We start from the raw sequence: 21075 nt of genomic DNA on the forward strand, positions 1-21075 counted from the left end.
AGTAAGTGGATGTAATGCCAGAACTCAGCTAAGGGTCCCGTGGTTGCCAACCCACGCTCCCAAGTTCAGAGCCCCTGGGGCCCCTTTTAGTCGCCTCGTACGACAGGCAGGGGATACCGTGGGTGTTATTCTACAACCCCCACCCACAGGGGGGAGCGAGCGGAGGAAGCGGATCAAGTTAAAATCGCAGCTGTTTGGCAAAAAGCTCACTCTGCTGTACTCGTCAATGCAAATAGGAGACTTTTAAAACTGTGTGGATATAGAAAAGTTTTAAAATTCTTACATGTAAATATCCTCAGATACTACGGTATACTTCGATGCTTCTCTCCAGTAAAAAATAAAGCTCAAAAAGCATTAATACAGGACTAAATGCGTAATAAAAGAGGACGGTGTTCTGGTGCAGTTAAGTAACAGAAAATCAATTTACTGTTCATACTAAGTCTTCCAACAACCTACGTTTTTTTGTGTAATTGTCCAGGAATTTAGTATAATTCTGCTCAACGACCGAAAAAGTCCTGTCTCATACGAAGCGGATGAGCGAGTTTTTAGGCCTAAAAACGTTAGCGAGATTTTGGGGTAAAGTAGACAAAGTATCATCATCGCCGTTTTAGACCCTAGCTTTCTGAGCTCAAGTTGGCAGGTTCGAGCCTGGTTCAGTTCGGTGATACCTTAAGGTGCTCAAATATGTCAGCCTCTTGTAAAGAGATTTAGCGGCACATGAAAGAATTCCCGTGGGAAAAAATTCCGACACCTCAGCGTCTCCGAAAACCATGTAAGTACTAGTGGGACGTAAAGCCAATATTATTATTATTATTATTATTATTATTATTATTATTATTATTATTATTATTACTGTTTTATAAACGTGATTACAAGTGGAAATATGGCACTCGGTTGTAGTTTCGGTGGCACTCGGTTGTGGTTTCGGTGTCGTCCTATTAGCGATCACTCAGGTAGAATACAAGATTAATTTATTTTTGAGGGGTTAAGCATTGTCCCATTTGCGATCACTCTTATCAGTGACATACAAACAGTGAGGAGAGCTGTGAGGGAATTCCCTACTGAAGGACTGGTACAGGAAGTAACTGGCGAAACTACATACGGTACTAGGATTCTTACGAATCGTATGATGAAACTCATTAAGTTACTTACATTTACCGTTTGAGACTGATCCGTTAATATCGGGACTGACAGAGAATAATCAGGACTCAAAGGAACCTTTTATTTAGAGTTACTAGATGTTTGTGGGTGTAAAAGCGGTTACATGAGTTTTAAGAAGTAAGACAAAAGATTGGCGTATTAAAACCGTTGAATTGTACACTTTCCAATTTCGAAACAAAGGATTTTGCGGTAACACTTTTGCTTCTTCGATAGTGCTAACCTTCTTGAAGCAATTGTATTTCATCTCAAACTTAACAGTTAAACTACACTTTCTTATACAATAGGGGACACTATTACCGGGTGAGTTTGCGTGCGGTTAGGAGCGCTCAGCTGTGAGCTTGCATCCGGGAGATAGTAGGCTCGAACCCCACTGTCGGCAGCCCTGAAGATGGTTTTCCGTGGTTTCCCATTTTCACACTAGGCGAATTTTGGGGCTGTACCTTAATTAAGGCCACGGCCACTTCCTTCCCACTCCTAGCCTTTTCCTATCCTATTGACGCCATAAAAACTATCTGTGTCGGTGCGATGTAAAGCCAGCGATAAAAAAAAAAAGCTATGTCACCAAACATCCCTGACTTTTCCGTAATTTTCTGTATCCATTATATATAGCACAAGGCTTGCCTTTATTCGTCTCAGTGACCTGCATGTCGTAAGTAAGTACGCAGATAACAACATAACAACAAAAGCTATATCAACGATGGATGTCTACAGCTGGAATAATTACAGTATGTCAAAAACTATAGAGTAATATTATCTCAAAAATCCTTCAACAGAGGTTGTGTGGAGTATGCCCTAATTAGCAGTTCCCCTGCTGCATGGACGTTGGAAAACCGTGATAGGCTGCTGATAATTTCACAGTGGTCACAAATGGGACACGAACTGGTCTTTCTTCACATTCTTGTTTTTCACTGTAATGGAAGTGATCGCAAATGGGACAACTTTTGCTGTGATCGCAAATGGGACACAACCGTGGTTTCAGCCTATTATGGAGTTTTATTTAGCTTTTCCTGAAATGTATGATTTGCTTTAATATTTTAACTTGTAAAATGATTTCCGTTAATGGAAAGGGAGTGTGGTAAATTATATCATTGAAGAGAACTGAAAAAAAACTTACAGTATTTTTTTACAATTCACTTTACATCGCACCGACGCAGATAGGGGTATGGCAATGTTAGGATATGAAAAGACTAGCAGTGGAAAGGAAGCGCTATGGGCTCAATTAAGGTACAGCCCCAGCATTTGCCTGGTGTGAAAATGGGAAACGACGGAAAGCCATCTTCGGGGCTGCCGACAGTGGGGTTCGAACCCACTATTTCCCGAAATAAAGCTTACAGCTGCGTGGCCCTAACCGCACGACTAACAATTGATTATGCTTGTATGTAGTCTTATATGACACCTAAAGGAGTAATAATATTGACGAAAGTAAAGGACTCAGATTATCACACGGTGTTGCACATCTAGTCTCTAAATTGTAAAATCTGGTAAGGTATGAATGGGGACTGCTACACGTATTGTACGAGGTTAGAGCAACAAACTGTATATACGGAAAATAAATTCACTAGCTTTTAATAGGCCTACTATAAACACACACACACACAATGAAAAACGGACCACAATTCCGGGGTATCATGCACATCTTTTCTTATTTTTTTTTTTGTACAAATTCGCTTTACATTGCACCGACACACATAGGTCTTACGATGACTATGGGATAGAAAAGAGCGAGGAGTGGGAAGGAAACGACTGTGGTCTGGTGTAAAAATTGGAAACCATCTTCAGGGCTGCCGACAGTGCCACTATCTCCTAAGTGCAAGCTGACAGCTACGTGTCCTAAAGCCTGCAGGACATCGCTCGGTATCATGATCATGATTATTCCGGATATTCGCTTTCAAAGGCGTGAACATTCAGAGGAAAATGTCATACCTTATATTTTGTAAAACGTTAATTTCAGTCTTCAAGGTGAGATGCAAAGAATCTCATTCACACCGACAGAGGAATCAGTTGCGAAGTCAGCCCAAGTAGGCCAATTCACATGACAATAAGTGTCACACAAAGTATTATGTCCGACTCGTTGGCTGAATGGTCAGCGTTCTGGCCTTCGGTTCAGAGGGTCCCGGGTTCGATTCCCGGCCGGGTCGGGGATTTTAACCTTCATTGGTTAATTCCCATGGCCCGGGGCTGGGTGTTTGCGCTGTCCCCAACATCCCTGCAACTCACACACCACACATAACACTAACCTCCACCACAATAACACGCAGTTACCTAGACATGGCAGATGCCGCCCACCGTCATCGGACGGTCTGCCTTACAAGGGCTGCACTCGGCTAGAAATAGCCACACGATATTATATATTATTACACAAAGTATTATTTTATACGCACGGAAATGAAATGCAAGGAAAATACATGTGAAATGATACGCCATCGCCCTTTATGAACTTGCACAGGAGACTGGCATTTTCCTTCAGAGAAGTATATACTTCAATTTAACGGGCAGCTCCAGTAGTGACAGTGCCAAACAATCCAGCTTTTGCCAAACAGCGCGCTCGTTCAACTTCGCACGCGACTGCAGCGCCAATGCTACCTCTAGTGTATTATTTACTAACTCTATGGTGTGAAGTTCCCATCCGCGAAAGCTATTACCTATTGTTGAAAAGTCAACATAGGAACTTACCACAAAAGCCAGTGTGAGGTTTCCACACTTGATAGCTTCGGCGGCCCTCTGAGCTGTTAATCGCATAGCGTCACGAATACGACCGTCCACCAACCCCAACTGGAACACATACTCACTCATATCCAAGAAATGAACAGGGTCTGTGAATCCATTGCCCACAGCAATACCTGAAACAAGGAATTATAAGAAATGCAGACGACTGAAAATTACAGGGATTCAAAGGCTAATTTTGAATATTGACATTTTTAACATGCCTTATTACATAGGCTACGGATACAACTGTGCTACTTTGCAAAGCTGTAAGGACCTATCAGTCCTATGAGATTCTTATTTTTGTCGGTACTCTGTTCAAAAAGAAAGTCACAGAAGGCTTATTTCGCAGAAAATTTCTCCATATTATTAATATTATTAGTAAAAGCCTCCGTGGCTCTCACCGCTGCTGGCTTCCGTGGTTCAAATCCCGGTCACTCCATGTGAGATTTGTAGTGGACAAAGCGGAGGCGGGACAGGTTTTTGTCCGGGTACTCCGGTTTTCCCTGTCATCTTTCATTCAGCAACACTCTCCAGTATCATTTCATTTCATCTGTCAGTCATTAATAATTGCCCCAGAGGAGTGTGACAGGCTTCGGCAGCCGGCACAATTCCTATCCTCATGGGGCTTGAATCATTCCAGTCCCGACCTGATCGAACGACTGGAAACAGGTTCAGGATTATTATCGTTATTATTATAAATTTCCCCCATGCGGAGGCTGCCATAAGGACAAAGTATGTCGACTACGCGGTATTTTGTTTCCTAAGTTACTGTTGGCTTTGCTAGTGTGCCAGGTAGAAAAATCACAAGGCTCAGGAATAAATTTGCAATATTGTTGTTCAAATGTTATATAGATGATTACGGAGTATGGTCACTGAACCTCGTATTGCGGCGATAGCGATGTCGTGAAGTCGTGTCCGGCTGAGGCCGAGAGAATCACATAGCTGTACAAGAAATTCAGGGATTGTGCCTCGAGCTCCGATCATGAGTCCATGGACGGAAATATTGTCTAGGTGATATTTATCTTTATAGTAGTTTACAGTCGGCTGGTAAATTGACTTCTTTTCGGCGTCAACCTCTTCGGCCTGGCCAACGTGCGACTCAAAGCGTATTGTGGGCAGTGGCGAAGCGCGAACTAAGTAAGGGGGTAGACAGAGATTTCTTTTATTTAAACTATTTTAATTATATTATTATATGGAATTTTGTTTTAGACGCATACATCTGTATTCAGTATTATATTAATGACTCTGAAAATAAGACAAACCCTATAACAACCTATAAACCTACGTACTCTTGCTTTATTTTTAAATATAGACGAAATAGGCCGCGGGAGTTGTGAAATATCAACATACTTTTAGAATAAAAATAGCAATATATTTCGTTGTTATGTAGATTTAATAAGATAAATAAGAAATAAATAGTTGTTCGTACAAGTCACCTTAAATAATATTCTTATAAATGAGTTTAATCCGCCTGTCCTTCATTTCGGCAAATACTGTATATCTATTACTTTCGTCTTGAAGTCAGTCGTCTTGCTAAAATTCCACAGAAATTTCTTCTCTATAGCTAGAGTTCCCAAGTTAGACAGTCTCTGGTTGGTCATCCAGTTCCTGAAATACGTTTTAATTCATTTGAATGCACTCATAGCGCGTTCACTAGAAACTGACTTTAACGGAATATACAGCATCAAGTTAAGCAATTTTCTCCGTATGCGTACTCTGGAGTAGCTTATTAAGACTGGAAGCCAATAGTTGTTGGGGTTATAATACCGCAACTAATATTGGCGGGCAAGAAAATGCACGTACTTGAAGGGTTTTGATGCTTTCATTCATTTATTAGGTGTAAGTTTACTATACTTCGTATTTAAATATTATTAATTTATTTTTAGACGTGTCTTATAATAAAGTAAATTCAAATTAATAACATTAAAAGCATGTCGAAGATGGCAGCCAATAAGAGCACCTTTATAAGAGAGATCCAAATACTAGCCAATGAGAGCAAGTAGAGATGCTGGTAAGTCTGTCTACTGGGCGGAGACATCTCGCTATAGGAAAGTCATAGTTCCACAGTCAGCACCTACAGATAGCGTTAGTGTTGCTCTATCTGAAAGCTTTGAAAATCAAAGGGAAAATACACAGAATGGACAGCGTCTAGTTTCGCCTACGTGCTTCGTGTAACTAACGCGAGCCTTAGCATGGCCGAAGTGAGACGAAAATAAGAAAAGAGGGGAATACAATAATGTCGCGAATCTGGAAATAATTAATAATTAATTGAATTAACTAGACAATATTTATTTCACAAAATGTTAAGGGTACACACTGTCTACCCTGTCTCCCCTGACGCTTCGCCCCTGATTGTGGGATCTAAGATTAGTCCTTGCTTGCTAGCTGGTTGAAAGGCTATCATGTCAATACGCCTGTTACTTCCGTCGGTAGCTAGGCCAGAGACCTCTTCGTGCACCGTGAAACCGTGATCCCTCAGCGAGGTCGCAATCATGTGTTGTATTGTATGATGGCGGGAATTTCTCAATACCTCCCTGTGAGGGCAGGCTCCCAGGACATGGGCAAGAGTTTCCTGCTCTCTGTGGCAACGCCGACAGAGGGTGTTGTCCTGGGACCTTCCCGGCATGGAGCGAACGGCGCACACATTCGCTGTCATCTTGATGGCGTCTCTCCGTTCCGTACAGGATAAGCCTCGGTGATCTCTTATCCATTTGTTCCCTGGCGTGTATTCCTGGAAGAGTCCAACGCCCTTTCCTTTGTGCGGCTACTTCGTCCATGACTGAACTTCTCTGTCTCGTAGTATCTGTCGGACCTTCCTTACATTGGGAAGATGGCTATTTTTGGACATAACTCGATCATTCATTTCTATGCCTAGATCTTGCAAACAAATTGTACGTTATTGTTCCAAGTTCCTAGTTGCATTAATGTAGCCGTTATTTGCAAGCGATAATTTATTACAGATGTTAGTTAATATGCTGTAGTTTGACTTCCCAAGTGGCACGAAACAAACCGAGGCCTTCATACTTCCTTTCGGTGTATACAATGTGATCCGGAACGTCTGCTGGTAGTTGTAATAATTCTTTAGTTCCACTCTTTAGTATTTTATCCGCATCTGATAGAAAAGTTTGAGGTATCTTGTTTAGGGGAGTAACTTGGAGTGGGTAAATAAGAGTAGGTGATATTGAACTATTTAAAATTGAAAATTTCTGGTCAGATTGCAGCAATGGTGAGCTAACAAGGGTGTCAATCTTGTTTCGCGTCTTGTCAAGTACGGCTTGTGGATCCAGTTTAAGGTCATTGATGAAATTCACACCTAAGTAACGAATGGCACTTCGGTTGCACTGTGATTTAATTTCACAGTCGTCATTAATGATGATATTCTCCTCCGTTAGCTGACCTTTCTTTATAGAAAGACAAGCTGATTTTGAAGCGCTGATGTCCAGGCCGAGTTCCTTAAATCTTTCTATGGTGATCCTAGCTAGTTCGGCAGCAGTTTCAGTGTTTTTCCCAGATATTACAGTATCATCGGCGAAACACGTTATAGTGAGGTTAGGCTCCTCGTTTGCAATCGAGTAACCGTAATTCCTTGCCAAAGAATCTTCAGATAGTTCTTCCACAATATGATTGGTAGCGATGTTAAATAATGCTGGTGACAAAGGGGAGCCTTGAAGCACACCCCGATTAATTTTGATGGGTTTTGTTCCCTGTTTTCGTGTCTGTATCTGTGTTACGTTTCCCTCTTGTAGAGCAATTACCAGTCTCGTCAGTTTTTCGGCCACTCCGACCGACTCCAGTGTGCTCTGGAGGTGCGCATGTTCGACGTTATCAAAAGCTTTGCGAACGTCGGGAAATATAATGCATGCATCGTTCTTTTCCTGCCTAGTGTGCTGTAAAGCGGCTTCCAAAATTGAGGTATTTATGTAAGTAACCGGTTATATTGGTGAAACCCCTCTGATTGTCATGAAACATAATGTAGTTCCGAAGCATCAAGAACTTTCTCGATGACCCGTCTAATAACTGAGCATATAGTAATTGGACGCCAGTTACTGGGATCATTTACATCACCTCCTTTATGAACCAGAATTGTACGGGCTTTCTTGAAAGTCGATGGTACTAATCCTGTTGTTAGCATTCTAGTGGCGATGATTGCGATTATCTCTGAAATCGTGCTGTTTTTAATAGCTCGGACGATTACTTGGTCAGGACCGCTTGCGGCGTCTATCTTGGTGTTGCCTGAATAATGTCTTCTTTAGATATGACCGGATTGTATAGGTCATTAGTCTCCATGAGTTCACTCTCAGTGCCTTTTTGAGGGTATTCTTGCCTTTTGTGGTTGTTCGGCCTAGAAAATATGTCCGAAAAGTATGTGTGCAGTGCATTTTCTTTCAGGCTGCATATTGGTTGTTCGTTTGTAAACACACTGCGTATGGATTTTCGCCGCTGATTGTAATAGTAGAACTGAGTGGATTCATACATGTACTTCCTTCTTCTCTTTTCTCTTCCCCTTTTCGATGATCTTTCAGGGTTTGAAGAGGTCCTATATGAACGCTGGGCAGAATTAAGTTGGCGTTTTCTTCTCAGTTCATAATATTTCTGGGCGGGGTGTTTCGGCCCGGGAAGAATATGTGGTACTGAAGCTAAGAATTGGACAAAGTCATTAACGGCCTCGTCGAAGTGCTCGTCTGTTAGGTTTTCAGAAAACTTTGATTTCCATTTAATCAGATCGCGGTTGTACTCATCCATATTCGGAGCTGGAGTAGTAGCGGAATTGGTTGTGGTTTCATTGGACTGATGATCCTCTGGGGAATTTCGTAAAATGCTGATTTTACTCTGCTTCTTGACCAGGGTATCTCTGTGCACTGCAGGGTGAGCTCTGCTAACGTGTATGCTTACGCCCCTGTCGGATCGATAATATTTTCCACAGTGCGTGCATTGTACACCGTGTGATTGTTGTTCGTCGAAAAGATTATTAGCCATATTATGAACATGTATATGTGACCATATAACTTACGATTGAAATATTCTTGTCGATGAGCTGTTATCCAGAAAAGAATATAAAACGAGCCACGTGATCTTCTAACATCACTGCCGTGTCGACTTGATTTTCTGAATGAGGCAACGGAATACTAGAATATATGACAATCACATAACAGGCGACATGTATAAAAGTCAACCATACTAAACTCATCAACCATAAAAAATCTACACCCACGAAAGATTTAAAGACTATATACATTACGTCCATTATAATGGCACCGAGAAGTATAAATTCCATGACTTATGCAACGCTGGTAAGTGCATGTAGAGTGTCTGTCTTCATGGTTTCCATGGCAGGGATGGCAAATAAAACAAGATGGCTGACATCAAAAAAGGCTTTCACGGCCGCAGATCTTAAAATCACGGGAATAGAACCAACTTTAGGGTGGTTAGGCCGTGTGCATTTAGCAGAGTTTCGTCCAGACGTGCCATGTGGACTCATCAGCTGGAATGGCACGCCCCTCCAGGACTTAGGGCAAATATAGTATACACGTAAACCGAGTGTCTCAAGTTTCTCTCTAGCGTTATCTATGGACTGTCGACAAAACAAGATGGCTGACACTCAGAGCACAAAAGGCACAAAACATTTGTACCAAAAACCAAGACTAAATGATCCCAGATCTACCAAATAACATCAACATACACTCAACACATACCACATCATTACAAACACTACCAGGAAGCCACAAATGAAGTACAGTTCCCTTCCTCAAACAGAGATACGATGGACGAAATATACAGATGACTATCTACCTCCGCCTTGAGAACATTATTATTATTATTATTATTATTATTATTATTATTATTATTATTATTATTATTAAAACTTTGTTACTTTTATTGACTTATCAATCTCACCCTTGGATTTGAGCACATGAAAGTGATTGAGGGATGGGCGATGTTAATAATACCGTTCCATATGCAGCCAGTTCCTGTTATGGAATGTATGAAAATGTCGCTCATAGGGTAAACTGGTGCGTGTATTTCACTGAGCTTGGCAGACTGATTTGTAATATCAACTTGTCGCTCGGTGAGGAAAGCAACGGGATACTACATCATACCACATTCCCTAGTGTGCCTTCTCAGTAACGCCGAGGCCATGTTGGAGACCAAAGCTGCCTTCGGCCTAAATACTCAACATCGTATTGGCCTCAGTTTCCCTGTGTGTAGGGGCTGTATAATAACAGCCACTGTATCCCCTGAAAGGAGCCCCATGGGCTCTTTACTTGGGAGCGTGGGTTGGTGGCCACAGGGCTCTTTGCTAAGTCCAGGTAATGGTTCCATTCCCTTGTGCCAGGCTCCTCACTTTGATCTATCCTATCCGACTCTCTTGGTCAACTCTTGTTCTTTTCCGACCCCGACGGTATTAGAGCATTCGAGGTCTAGGAAGTATTTTATTTTCCCTACGTTTGTGACCCTTGTCTTTCTTTGGTCGATATCTTCATTTTTCGAAGTGTCGAACCCCTTCTATATTTTCTCTCGGATTAATGTCATAGGCCTATATAGAATGGCTGCCTAGTAGTGCTCCCTCTTAAAACAATAATCACCACCATCACCACTATGGCCTCTGCTACCATTTTCTCAAACATTCTGATTTGACTTAATTTAGGCTGCCTGCATGTCAATTTCGACGTTCCATTTTACTCTAGCAGATGATAAAGTTGAAACTCTGTTTGGTGACCTAGGTCTGAGTTATAAATCTATTTTCTTGTTTTTTTTTTTTTTTTTTTTTTTTTCGGGTGTACACAATGTATTTCGCGAGAGACATTTCGCATGCCGACATCGTACAGCATATATTGGAAAATTCGGAACCAGTTGATAACAGCCTCAATGCCAGCAAACATCACGTAGTTGGAAACAAACCGACGGACAGAGACACAAGATGACAATAAGTCCAGAATTAATTATTTTAACCATAGTAGTTCATTAATTATGTCCGTATTGACCTCAACTTAATCTTACATTCAATATATATAACACTTATTCCGCTTTGTCAATACTTAATAATGTATTTTATTTTGTAGGCCTAGACAGTAAAACAAAATAAAATGTTAAGTATTGGCAAGGCGGAATAAATGTTATATATTGAATGTAAGATGAATAAGTGCAGAGACGGTTGCTGATTCTTGCAAGGAACATTTCATGTAAGAAAGAGTTTCATGTGATAAGCTGGTACGTTCTGTTCCTGTGTGTTTTCCATAATTATTAATGCACTATGTAGAGTTGTAGAAAATGAGTTATAACTTGACAATAAAGTGTTTTCGGACCCATGACCATATCACATATTCTCTTCCTCTACGTGTCAAGAGTGTGTCTTGCGTCGGCGGTTGCAGAGTAAGTTTCGGTCTACAAGGAGCCACGGCTGGTCCGTAGTCCGACACTCCGACCGGCCAGCCCAGCAGAGGAGGATTGGCCATGGTTTTGTCGTGGCTCTACGCCTCTGTATTCGGGAGACGGTGAGGGACTGGTTCCCAACATCGGTTGTCCTGAGAATGGTTTTCCGTGCTTTTCCGATCTCCTGCACTAAGGCAAATTCCGGGACAGTTCCTACTATAGGCCACGGCCACCAACCCTCTCACCTTCACCGATACAAATTTCCTGGCCTGAGATACGGCGTCACTGTCAAGAAGGCCCGCCTCCCCCTTCACAGGTGGAATGTAAACATTTAGTGGTAGTCCTGAAAGTTTGGTCTACCTCATTGTTACACTCTGCACGTAGCAGCTAAAACTTGCATTTCTGCCATCTAATGGATCATTTGTGCCTATTTACAAAATATGAAACAAATACCCGCCAGGCACTTCACGAATATTCCTTGAAAGAAGAAGCCTGTATCGTTCATAGGTTGGAGGTGGAACATGAGGAACATGCGCGAATGATAATTTGGGCTTCATTCGTATGGCTCTTTCACGTAATTTCATGTAAAGGAGCCGGGCTGTTGGCTCAGACGGTTGAGGAGCTGGCCTTCTAACCCTGACTCGGCAAGTTCGATCTTGGCTAATTCCGTTGGTGTTTGAAGGTGCTCAAATACGTCAGCCTCGCGTCGGAAGATTTACTGACACGTAAAAGAACTCTTGCGAGACAAAATTTCGGCACCTCGGCGTCTCCTAAAACCTTCAAAATTAGTTAGTGTGACGTAAAAACAATAACATTATTTATTTATCATTTATGACACGATATTCATGGTGTTAATTGTCGCGGTTTAATTTATTGGACATTGTATAGCTACCAACATATATGAGAGTCAACATTGGTAGGTTTGGTTATGGCTTTATTCGCTGTATATATTTTAATAGTTTTATCTATGTTAGAATTGTGTTTACTTTTCATGACTTATACTATGTTAGATTTGTTTTCATCTCTCATTGTTTTAGCCATGTTAAATTCATAATGATTTACCATCGACATCTGTTACCATTTTCCTAATCTCGACAAATAAAGACGTGAAATCAAATGCCCGTGGTCTATTATGCCGACACCTTCTGGCTTGACTCGTATTTTTTAAACTATACGCTATTAGCCATCGTTAACAATACTTCATTCTACAACACTCTTAAAATCTCACCGGGATTTTGAGCATCTATATTGAACCCATAATTCTACGAAGAGAAAATTATATTTTTTTATTCCCAATATTTATTTCAGCTACAAACTACTTTTTGAGAGCAGCCATGTTTGTACTTCAAGAGCCTCTCTGTTTCGTGGGAACGAGCTCCCCGTGTTTGAGCTAGCCGCAAGATCGTAAAATACCGGGACACTTCGATGGACTTCGAATTTTGAACAATTTTTCAAAATTCAAGAAATTCTTCATAACGAGAGATTTTGGCGACATAGTAAATCCAGAAATAAAGAATCTAAATTATTCTTAAACCCTATGTGAAGACAGAACCCCCAGGGTAAAAATAAATGCAGTTAAGCCTAGAGAAGAATCTGTGTCCGGTCCGCGGATCAGCGACACGTGCTAAGGCCGATGGATGACGAAAAACCCGCGAAACGCCCGGGAAGAAATAATTCATTTCGCCTGTTGCGAGTATGGGAAAAATATGAAATTAACACCGTAATAAATCGTATGTCTGTCCGAAGTTATGGAACAAATTTCAGAAAAATTGGTCTATTGGATGCGGAATTAGCATATTACACAACCAAGCTTCATGGTGTGGGTAGCGTCCTCCCATAGAGTATAAAGGGAATCTCTCCCCGTATATTTGACACTCCCTGTCTGGTTGTTGGAACGGCGAAGCCCACATCACTCGTCAGCAGGAAAGTGCGGAGATATGTTCTTCAAGTAACTTATTACATGTTCGTGTCTATGGTTCAAATATACTGTTAAAGTAGAAGATGATAAAAATTTTCTGAGCTGCCGCTAATGGGAACTTTGAAGGTTTGGGTGTATAAGTAATTGAGTTTCTCTCTGTATTCAGTATGTGCGTCTATTAATTGTTAAAGAGGAGTCTGCAAGTTAGCTGCGAGGTCTGTTTCTTATCTGTTGGAACACCTGGCAGGTAGCAGAAGTCTTGCGAACACAGTGGACGTGGCCAGTTGAGAAGAGGGTTCGTCGCCTGTTAAACGTAAGTGCGTTGTAAAGTGTTGTGTAATTTAAGTTATATGTATGAGAAGATGATGGTAAATGTAGCCATTGAAGGCTAGAGGCAAGGTCTGCTGGCCTAAATGCAGCCAGAAATCCAGGATGGTGACTACGATTCCAGGTCTGTGAATGTTTTGTATCAATGTTGTAGTTAGAATATTGTTTGTCCCGACCAATTTTCATTGCGTATGTCGGGTTGATATTTAATAATGATCAGGCGAATGTCGTCGTCGTGTGAAACTCTTCAGTGCTGTAAAATTCACGTCTAGAAACTATAAAATGCGAAGTTTAAATATTGTCTTAATATTCTTTGAGATATTGTCCAAACTGGAAAAATTAGGAAGGTGATAAAGGTAACGTAGTCGTGGTGAATGTCTTAATTTCGAATATCGTTTAAATTCAGAATTTTTTCGAAATAATAATAATAATAATAATAATAATAATAATAATAATAATAACAATAACATTTAGACTTTCACGGCCCGTGTAACTATTCATGAGGTATATTTTTGGGCTTATGCCGTGTAATTAATTGTAAAAACACATTCAACGCGTTTCGAAAAGAACCTTGCCTTTCCTCATCAGGAGACACAGAGAAGTTAAACGACGCGTAACAGGTTGCTAGGTGAAAGCAACAAGAAACTTGAAATGGTGCCCTAAGATGTAAACGGGACGCCATTTTAGCCCCAGATAGAGACAACGAATGGCAACAGTAAAGCATTAATCTCTAATGGTTCTGATAATAGGTAGCCATGATTCACTGAGGTTGTAGCCTGTATCGCGGTTGAAATTATCTGGGTGTTTACGTATTTCAACCGCCTCGCTGATAATTCTTGGGCGATATTGCTTTATACGGGCAAGAACATCCACTTCTTGGAACAAAACATCATGACCAGGTGTTAAGGCATGATCAGCAACAGCTGATTTATCAGGCTGGTTGAGTCTGATACATCTGGTATGTTCTTTGATGCGAGCACATACCGTTCTTGAAGTCTGCCCAATATAAACCTTGCCACAAGTACAGGGAACTCTGTAGATACCAGGTTGTTGCAATTTAGGCAAACTATCCTTAGTTAGTCGCAGGAGTTGCCTAATCTTAATTGATGTTCAAAAAACAGTTCGTACATGGTGCCTACGTAAGATTTTAGCAATACGATCCGTCGTGTTTTGTATGTAAGGTAGGTAAGCAGTTCCTTTTACATCTTTTTCCTTAACAGACATCAGATTATGTGTCGATTTAAGAACCGTTGAGATCAAAGCTCTGCTGTAACCGTTGCTCTCAAAGGTGGTTCTCAAGGTGTTAATTTCCTCTTGAAGAGCTGACACTTCACAAATCCTCATGGCCCTAGTAGTCAGAGTTTTAAGGATACCCCAAGACTCAAGAGTTCAATATTGTTCTACTTCAGCAGCTGTGGTCGACCAACGATGGAATGGTAAGTCATGGGTTCAATATATTAATTTTTTTTATGAAAACTAAAGTCAGTCAGTCCGGGCATTCTATCCGGTCGATTTCCTTCATTTTTTTAAACTGTTATGATAGACAGAGGATAATTCGTGGGAGTTATTCTACCGTTCCCACCCACAGAGGTATGGCAACTGTTCAGCTACTTAGTGAACTACTCGTAGTGATTATACGCAGCTTCATAAACTTACTATCTTAGTAGTCCCGGTCAGCTTAAGCAAACAACGTTCGCAGATTGAAGGGACGATATTTCATTCCTTTTTGAGCTTCTATACATTTTCATACTGAAGACTATACTTTCGCATTGCTTTAGAGAACGGAAACTTATTAGGCTATCAATGATTTCGCATGCGTTGAACTGTGGAGGCTAATCCTGAATAAACATTTAAGGAAAACTAAATTTAAAATGCCGCGGTATATGGCAGACTCTACATACAAATTCACATTACAGATCCTGTCAAGTTCCTAAAGTACACCTAAACCAGAGAAACAATCAACGGGCAGCACTTTTATCAATTAATAAATTCATTCATACGTTCATTAGGTCTTCTTTTAATAACAAATTTTAACCGACGTCTGACTCCTTGGCTGAATGGTCAGCGCCGAGGTCTTCAGTTCAAAGCGTTCTAGGTTCGATTCGCGGCCAAGTCGGCGGTTTTAATCGCTTCTAATTTTCCCCTGACTCAGAAATTGCATGCTTGTGTTTGTTCCAATACAATCCTCTTCATCTATACACACCACACCACATCACACCACTAACCACCACAGAAACATGCAACAGTAAACACATCCCTCCGCCCAGGGTTTGTTTCAGGAAGGGCATCTGGCCCTATACCAGAGTCAAGCCAACATGTGCGACAAAGTTCACTTTCATGACCACACCAAGGCCTGGGAGTGACTGAAGGAGAAGAAGAAGAAGAAGAAGATATTACTGACCTGGGTTATGTATACGGTACATTTTTCAAAGAACTGAGCGAGTGAGTGCGCAGTTCGGGTCACGTAGCTGTCAGCTTGCATTCGGGTGATAGTACGTTCGAACCCCTCTGTCTGCAGCCCTGAAGTTGGGTTTTTCGTAGTATTCTATTTTCACACCAGAAAAATGCTGGGATCTGCCTTAATAAAGGCCACAGTTGCTTCCTTCCCACTCCTAGCCCTTTGTTATCCCACCTTTGCCATAAGACCTACCTTAGCCGTTGTGACGTACAGCAAATTGAAAAAATTCCAAGAACGATAGATGTTAATAATTTTGGATTTCTTTGAAGAAGCACCTCCGATCATCTCCGTATCTCATTATCAGTGATAGTAGGTGATAAATACGATAACTAGTCAACCTACTGCACCCTTACGGGCCTCGAAAGCACGACCCACGCATAATAATGCCTCCGCGTAACCTGGTAACAACCACGGATGAGACTAGAGTGAAGAGCGGCCCGAATTGCATGACGAGCTTCGAACCGCTCCTCTCCTACTTTCTGTGCTGGCCTCGGCAGCTCGAGCACTTGGGGGGGTGGACACGTTCGTAAGAAGGAAAACAAATACTATAATGGAGCCTTATATAGTATGAAAGTAGGATCTCTGGGTTCAACTGTCTACTGGATACTGCTTAGCACTACTACAAATGACAAGAATCATATAATGGGGGTTACGAAGACTAATTTATTGAGAATTATGACATAAGAAAACAACCCTGTACAATGAATTCTCCGCGTACTTGAGGAAAAGGAAAGAATTAACACTTTAAATTGACTCGCCTGAGGCGTTCATCAACCACAAAGGTATAATTGAGGTCTGGTGTCTAATATCTCTCTTTCCCTCATTAGTTTCGTACCTTTGTCGTTAATTTTATTATTCTTTCGATCACACCGTGTAATCTGAGCTGATGTACCCCTACATAATAAATTCTATTGTTAGCACATAATTAACCGGTCCCTACGATACATAATTGACATATTAAACAGATATTTGCATAATACGCAAACAAAAACACACCACTGAGCTAAACTCCCGGACTCCCTAATCTGGCACCAAGACGAACGACGTTGGACATCGGTTCTGTTTGAACTCAAAGTAATGCATACTAAACACTAAACACAATCATATGTACACATCATGTTTAAATGGGGCCATTCCTGTAAGAAAAACATGGTTATCAATATCTTCTGCCCAAGCGCAAGCTTAATGGAAGCTCGCACAAGGCGGCCCACTCTGACCTGGGCTCGAACTCTACGCTTCCGACTGAGAGGTACATGTCTGAAAATTCCTAAATTATCTACGGTCTCATACTACCGGATATTGGGGGATCCATAATCATTTATTAACTACCTTCTAAATCACCGTGATTATATTATTTACACAAGTGTTCTTAGCCGAACCATTTAAAACAAACAAACAAACAGGCACGGTGTGAAACCCAGAGCCCCGAGTCCTTAATTAGAGTAATACGGCAGGGCCGCTTTGTTGCTAGGGGAGAGAAGCAAAAAAAAAAAAAAAAAGGAAGGTCAATCGTGCTACTACTGTCACTCTTTCATTGGCTACGCAGGATTTCTGACCCCTCTCAATTACAACGGCCAGCTCTCCTTCGCCGGAGACACATATTTCGGCCCACTTCATTCGTTTATTCCATCTTACAGCAGAATTCCCAAGAAATACTCATACATTCTCTACCTCCTCATTCTTACCGTTGAGCGCCAAATGTGAGCAACATCACGTCCGAATTATCTCATCGTAAAACTATCTGGGCATTCGGCCCTCTCATTACGTCTCATATCACGTATCTTCTTTCCTTGGGCATAGGACTTTCATAATTCCTCTGTCAACCCTTCTCATTCTCCTCGCTCAACTCAAAAAGTATGTATATTTTATATTTTGACCATACATTAAAGACTCCGGCCTCTCTGCGTCTCACCCCGGTTACCGATAAAAAACACTCCAGACAATTCTGGTCAAATAATCAAGAATCACGGGAAACTTGCAAATTGTCTCCCACACAATTTACCTAAATAACACAGTTTTGTATTTCTCTCAGTCGGGACTTCTTCTCTCTTGCTGCACATGCCATAATTATACGTCTAAGCTACGCATGCATCGTCTAACTGACCCATGAGCTCCCCCAGCGTATACGATAGCCATATTGGACATTAACTAACAACCTTTGGTCATGGTCTTCCCTGCTCATCAACACTATTATTCAAACCACCACTAGAGGAACTCGAAATACTCTTATATCCTTGTTTACCATACTTGCTGGGATATTATACATATTAATAATAATAACTCCTCACGAAAAACTAATCACTAAGGAAGAAATGGGACATCCATGGAGTTAGCTCCCTTGAATTTACGTTATCATGATAAAGAACAATAAAATTTCCATATTAGGATATGCATCATTTAAAACATTTAGTTATTATAAAGAAAAATCTCATCCTATAACCCAGGTTATACATTATAGTGCTAAGAAATTATATATCACATCAACTCATCTGTTTGGTGGCCGTGGTTTTTCCTTCCACGGGAGACCCATGGCGGAGCTTACTGCTGCATTGCCTCAGCGCTGGAAACGAGCGTGTTGTCCTTCGATCCTGGGCTGCAAAAGTCCGTCATCCTGGTTGGCTCGTTCACTGCTACAATCTTAAAGTAATCCAAAGGGTGACACTCCACAACTCGTCACACGTTCTTCTGTTTAGAGCGACACACACACACAGAATTTACACAATGTATTTTCTTAAGCAGGCAGGTCATTCTAATCACAAGCGGCGCGCGTTCACAGCATGAATCGGGTGGTTCACAGTACTTGAGAACCCTGACCCAGAGCAGCGGTTTGGTTGATACCAATTTATTGATACCACGTACTAATTTAGGCCGGCATTGTCCATAGCCGACTCCCGCTACTCGTTCATAAAATATGCTCGCAGATCTATTAATTGACACGCGGCACTGAGACATTTGCCTAGGCTCGCTTGGCTATTACTTGACTTCCCACCTACACTTCACAAGGCTTTTATAATTCACGGCCGCGACGGACACAATGACTCTGTCTTATTAAGCGGTCAATAGATTGCGGACGGTAACTGTAAAAACTGAAACACAATGTAACACATTGTCTCTCTCAACGAACCGCCAGGAACTATCTTCAGCGAGCGCCAGCCCAGCCTTAATTATTTTCACGCCGGAAGACTGGGGGCGTAGACATGTCACTGTTCATTAAGGACAACAGCTCCTTTCATCCAGGGATTTCAAGGCATTTAAATGGTACGTATTGTAACTCTCTATTTCCTCTTCCATTTCAGCCAGGTGTGATCGACCTGCGATCGGAAGTTCTCACGTAATTTGGCTCCCGCCTTTAATTATTTCATTAGCGTCCCTTAGTGGGTGGAGTCATCTTTGAGCGCGACTCTTAGCTTGGGTGACGCTATCCATTCACATGTGTTAGCTATACTTTACAGCTGGACATCTGGTGACCTCATTTCGCCCCTTGAATAAAGTATTCCATATTTTCAGTCTAGGATACGCAGAAAATTCAGCTCTATTCATTGGCATGCCTCCCATAATTTTCCCATGTCTGGATCAAAATATCCTATAATTTTTACGCGCCAAAATTCGACGTTGGCAGCCGTCGAACGTGCAAAAAAACCAGAAGATCCTTCTGTTAGTTTGGAACCCTGGGAAACTAGGCCACACATCGGGGCGTATTTGACTACCGTAGCATCGCGTCGCATCTCCAACTCTGTCTGCAAGTTGAGAGGGCTTTTTCACTAGGGCTTGGCTCCAGCCCAACCTTTCCTTTGTTTTCGTTCTGGCCACTCGCCGATCGAGTCCCTTCGCCCCACATCCTACAAATAACGCGATTTTAACAATGATTTTAATAGGGTAGAAAGGCACCTAGGATTTCAATGAGCTGTACATGACGCTCTACGGTTTCACTACATGGGAAATGATCTCTCAGTATCTTGGAGGTAGATTTTACGTCGGGCGTTAAAACTCTTATGTCCGCTACGCACAGATTCGAAGCAGGCCTTTATTGAAGATCTCACAACCTCGTACCAACGAGCAATATGGGCTGCATTTGATAAATGTTTCACAGGCTGAGTGGCTCAGATGATAGATGGGCTGGATTTCTGAGCCCGAGTTGGTTGTTTGGAGATCCCGACTCAGTACGATAATATGAAAAGATTCCCAAATACGCCAGCACATCAGTGAAGTCCTGTAGGACAGAATTCTGGCATCTAGGCTTCTCCGAAAACCACGTTAGTAGTAAGTGGGATGCTAAATATATTACGATATTGTTAGACAGATTAGGCTACTATACCAGGTTATCTGAGGCAAAGTATGAATTTTAAGTGTTCAACAAATTTAAACTTTTAATCTCACCTTTAAGATTAATCTGTACATCAGCTTTTGGGTTCCTCTTGTGGATCGTATGCGCCAAAGCTGGTATATATTTTCCTGGAACAGAAGTCAGTTCTTGATGTTTGATTAAACAGGTTTATAACACCCTATTGTAATTAATGTTTCAATGAAAATTAGCCCTTGCGTAGTCTCGCAGGTAGTGTGTGACTACCTTCGAATGGTCCTGACATTCATTTTCAGCCAGTTTAAGTGCTGATCAGATTACTACTTTCAAAGTGGATATACAACTTTTTAATCAAGTCCATCTTAACTCTTGATAATGATGCCGAATAGGGTCCAGTTAACCAACCTCACAAGACAATTCTGATGGTGGGCCGCATTGATTGTATTGAGAAGTGTTTTAAAGTTTAGCGACGTTACATGTTCAGAAAGACTGATTACCTCGGATCCAATAGACATACATCAGTCATCTTAATAAACAACACTGAAACTTTCAAAATTTCACCAACCTGTACATTGTAAACAGATCAGTAACACTGTTGAACCTGAACAATAAACGTAGTAGGTAGTAGATTTACGTTACGGTCTCTGGAACCTCAATTCTATAACATGTCATGTTTGCACGTTAGAGAGGAATGGTATTAAAATTTTCATTTGTTTCCGTAGCAACTATCAGTAAGTTTTAATTTCACGAAACTGTGTAATTATTATAAATTTAGTAAGAAATATTAGAAAATATAAGAACGCCATTGCTTATTATTTTATATGATGATCTCTT

The 21075-nt window shown here is 41.3% G+C and overlaps 1 protein-coding gene across 1 annotated transcript in view; it reads right to left on the reverse strand.

Annotated features, from left to right (window-relative positions):
* The window catches only part of LOC136877736 (venom serine carboxypeptidase-like), an 81506-nt gene that overhangs the window by 12926 nt on the left and 47505 nt on the right, over positions 1–21075 (reverse strand). The window contains exons 4-5 of the mRNA XM_067151945.2: positions 20319–20393; positions 3835–4001 (exon numbers count right to left, since the gene is read on the reverse strand). Coding sequence (XP_067008046.2) covers positions 3835–4001; positions 20319–20393 — 242 coding nt within the window. The remainder of the gene's footprint in view (positions 1–3834; positions 4002–20318; positions 20394–21075) is intronic.

The sequence above is a fragment of the Anabrus simplex genome, chromosome 7 (assembly GCF_040414725.1).
Source record: "Anabrus simplex isolate iqAnaSimp1 chromosome 7, ASM4041472v1, whole genome shotgun sequence".
Lineage (NCBI taxonomy): Eukaryota > Metazoa > Arthropoda > Insecta > Orthoptera > Tettigoniidae > Anabrus > Anabrus simplex.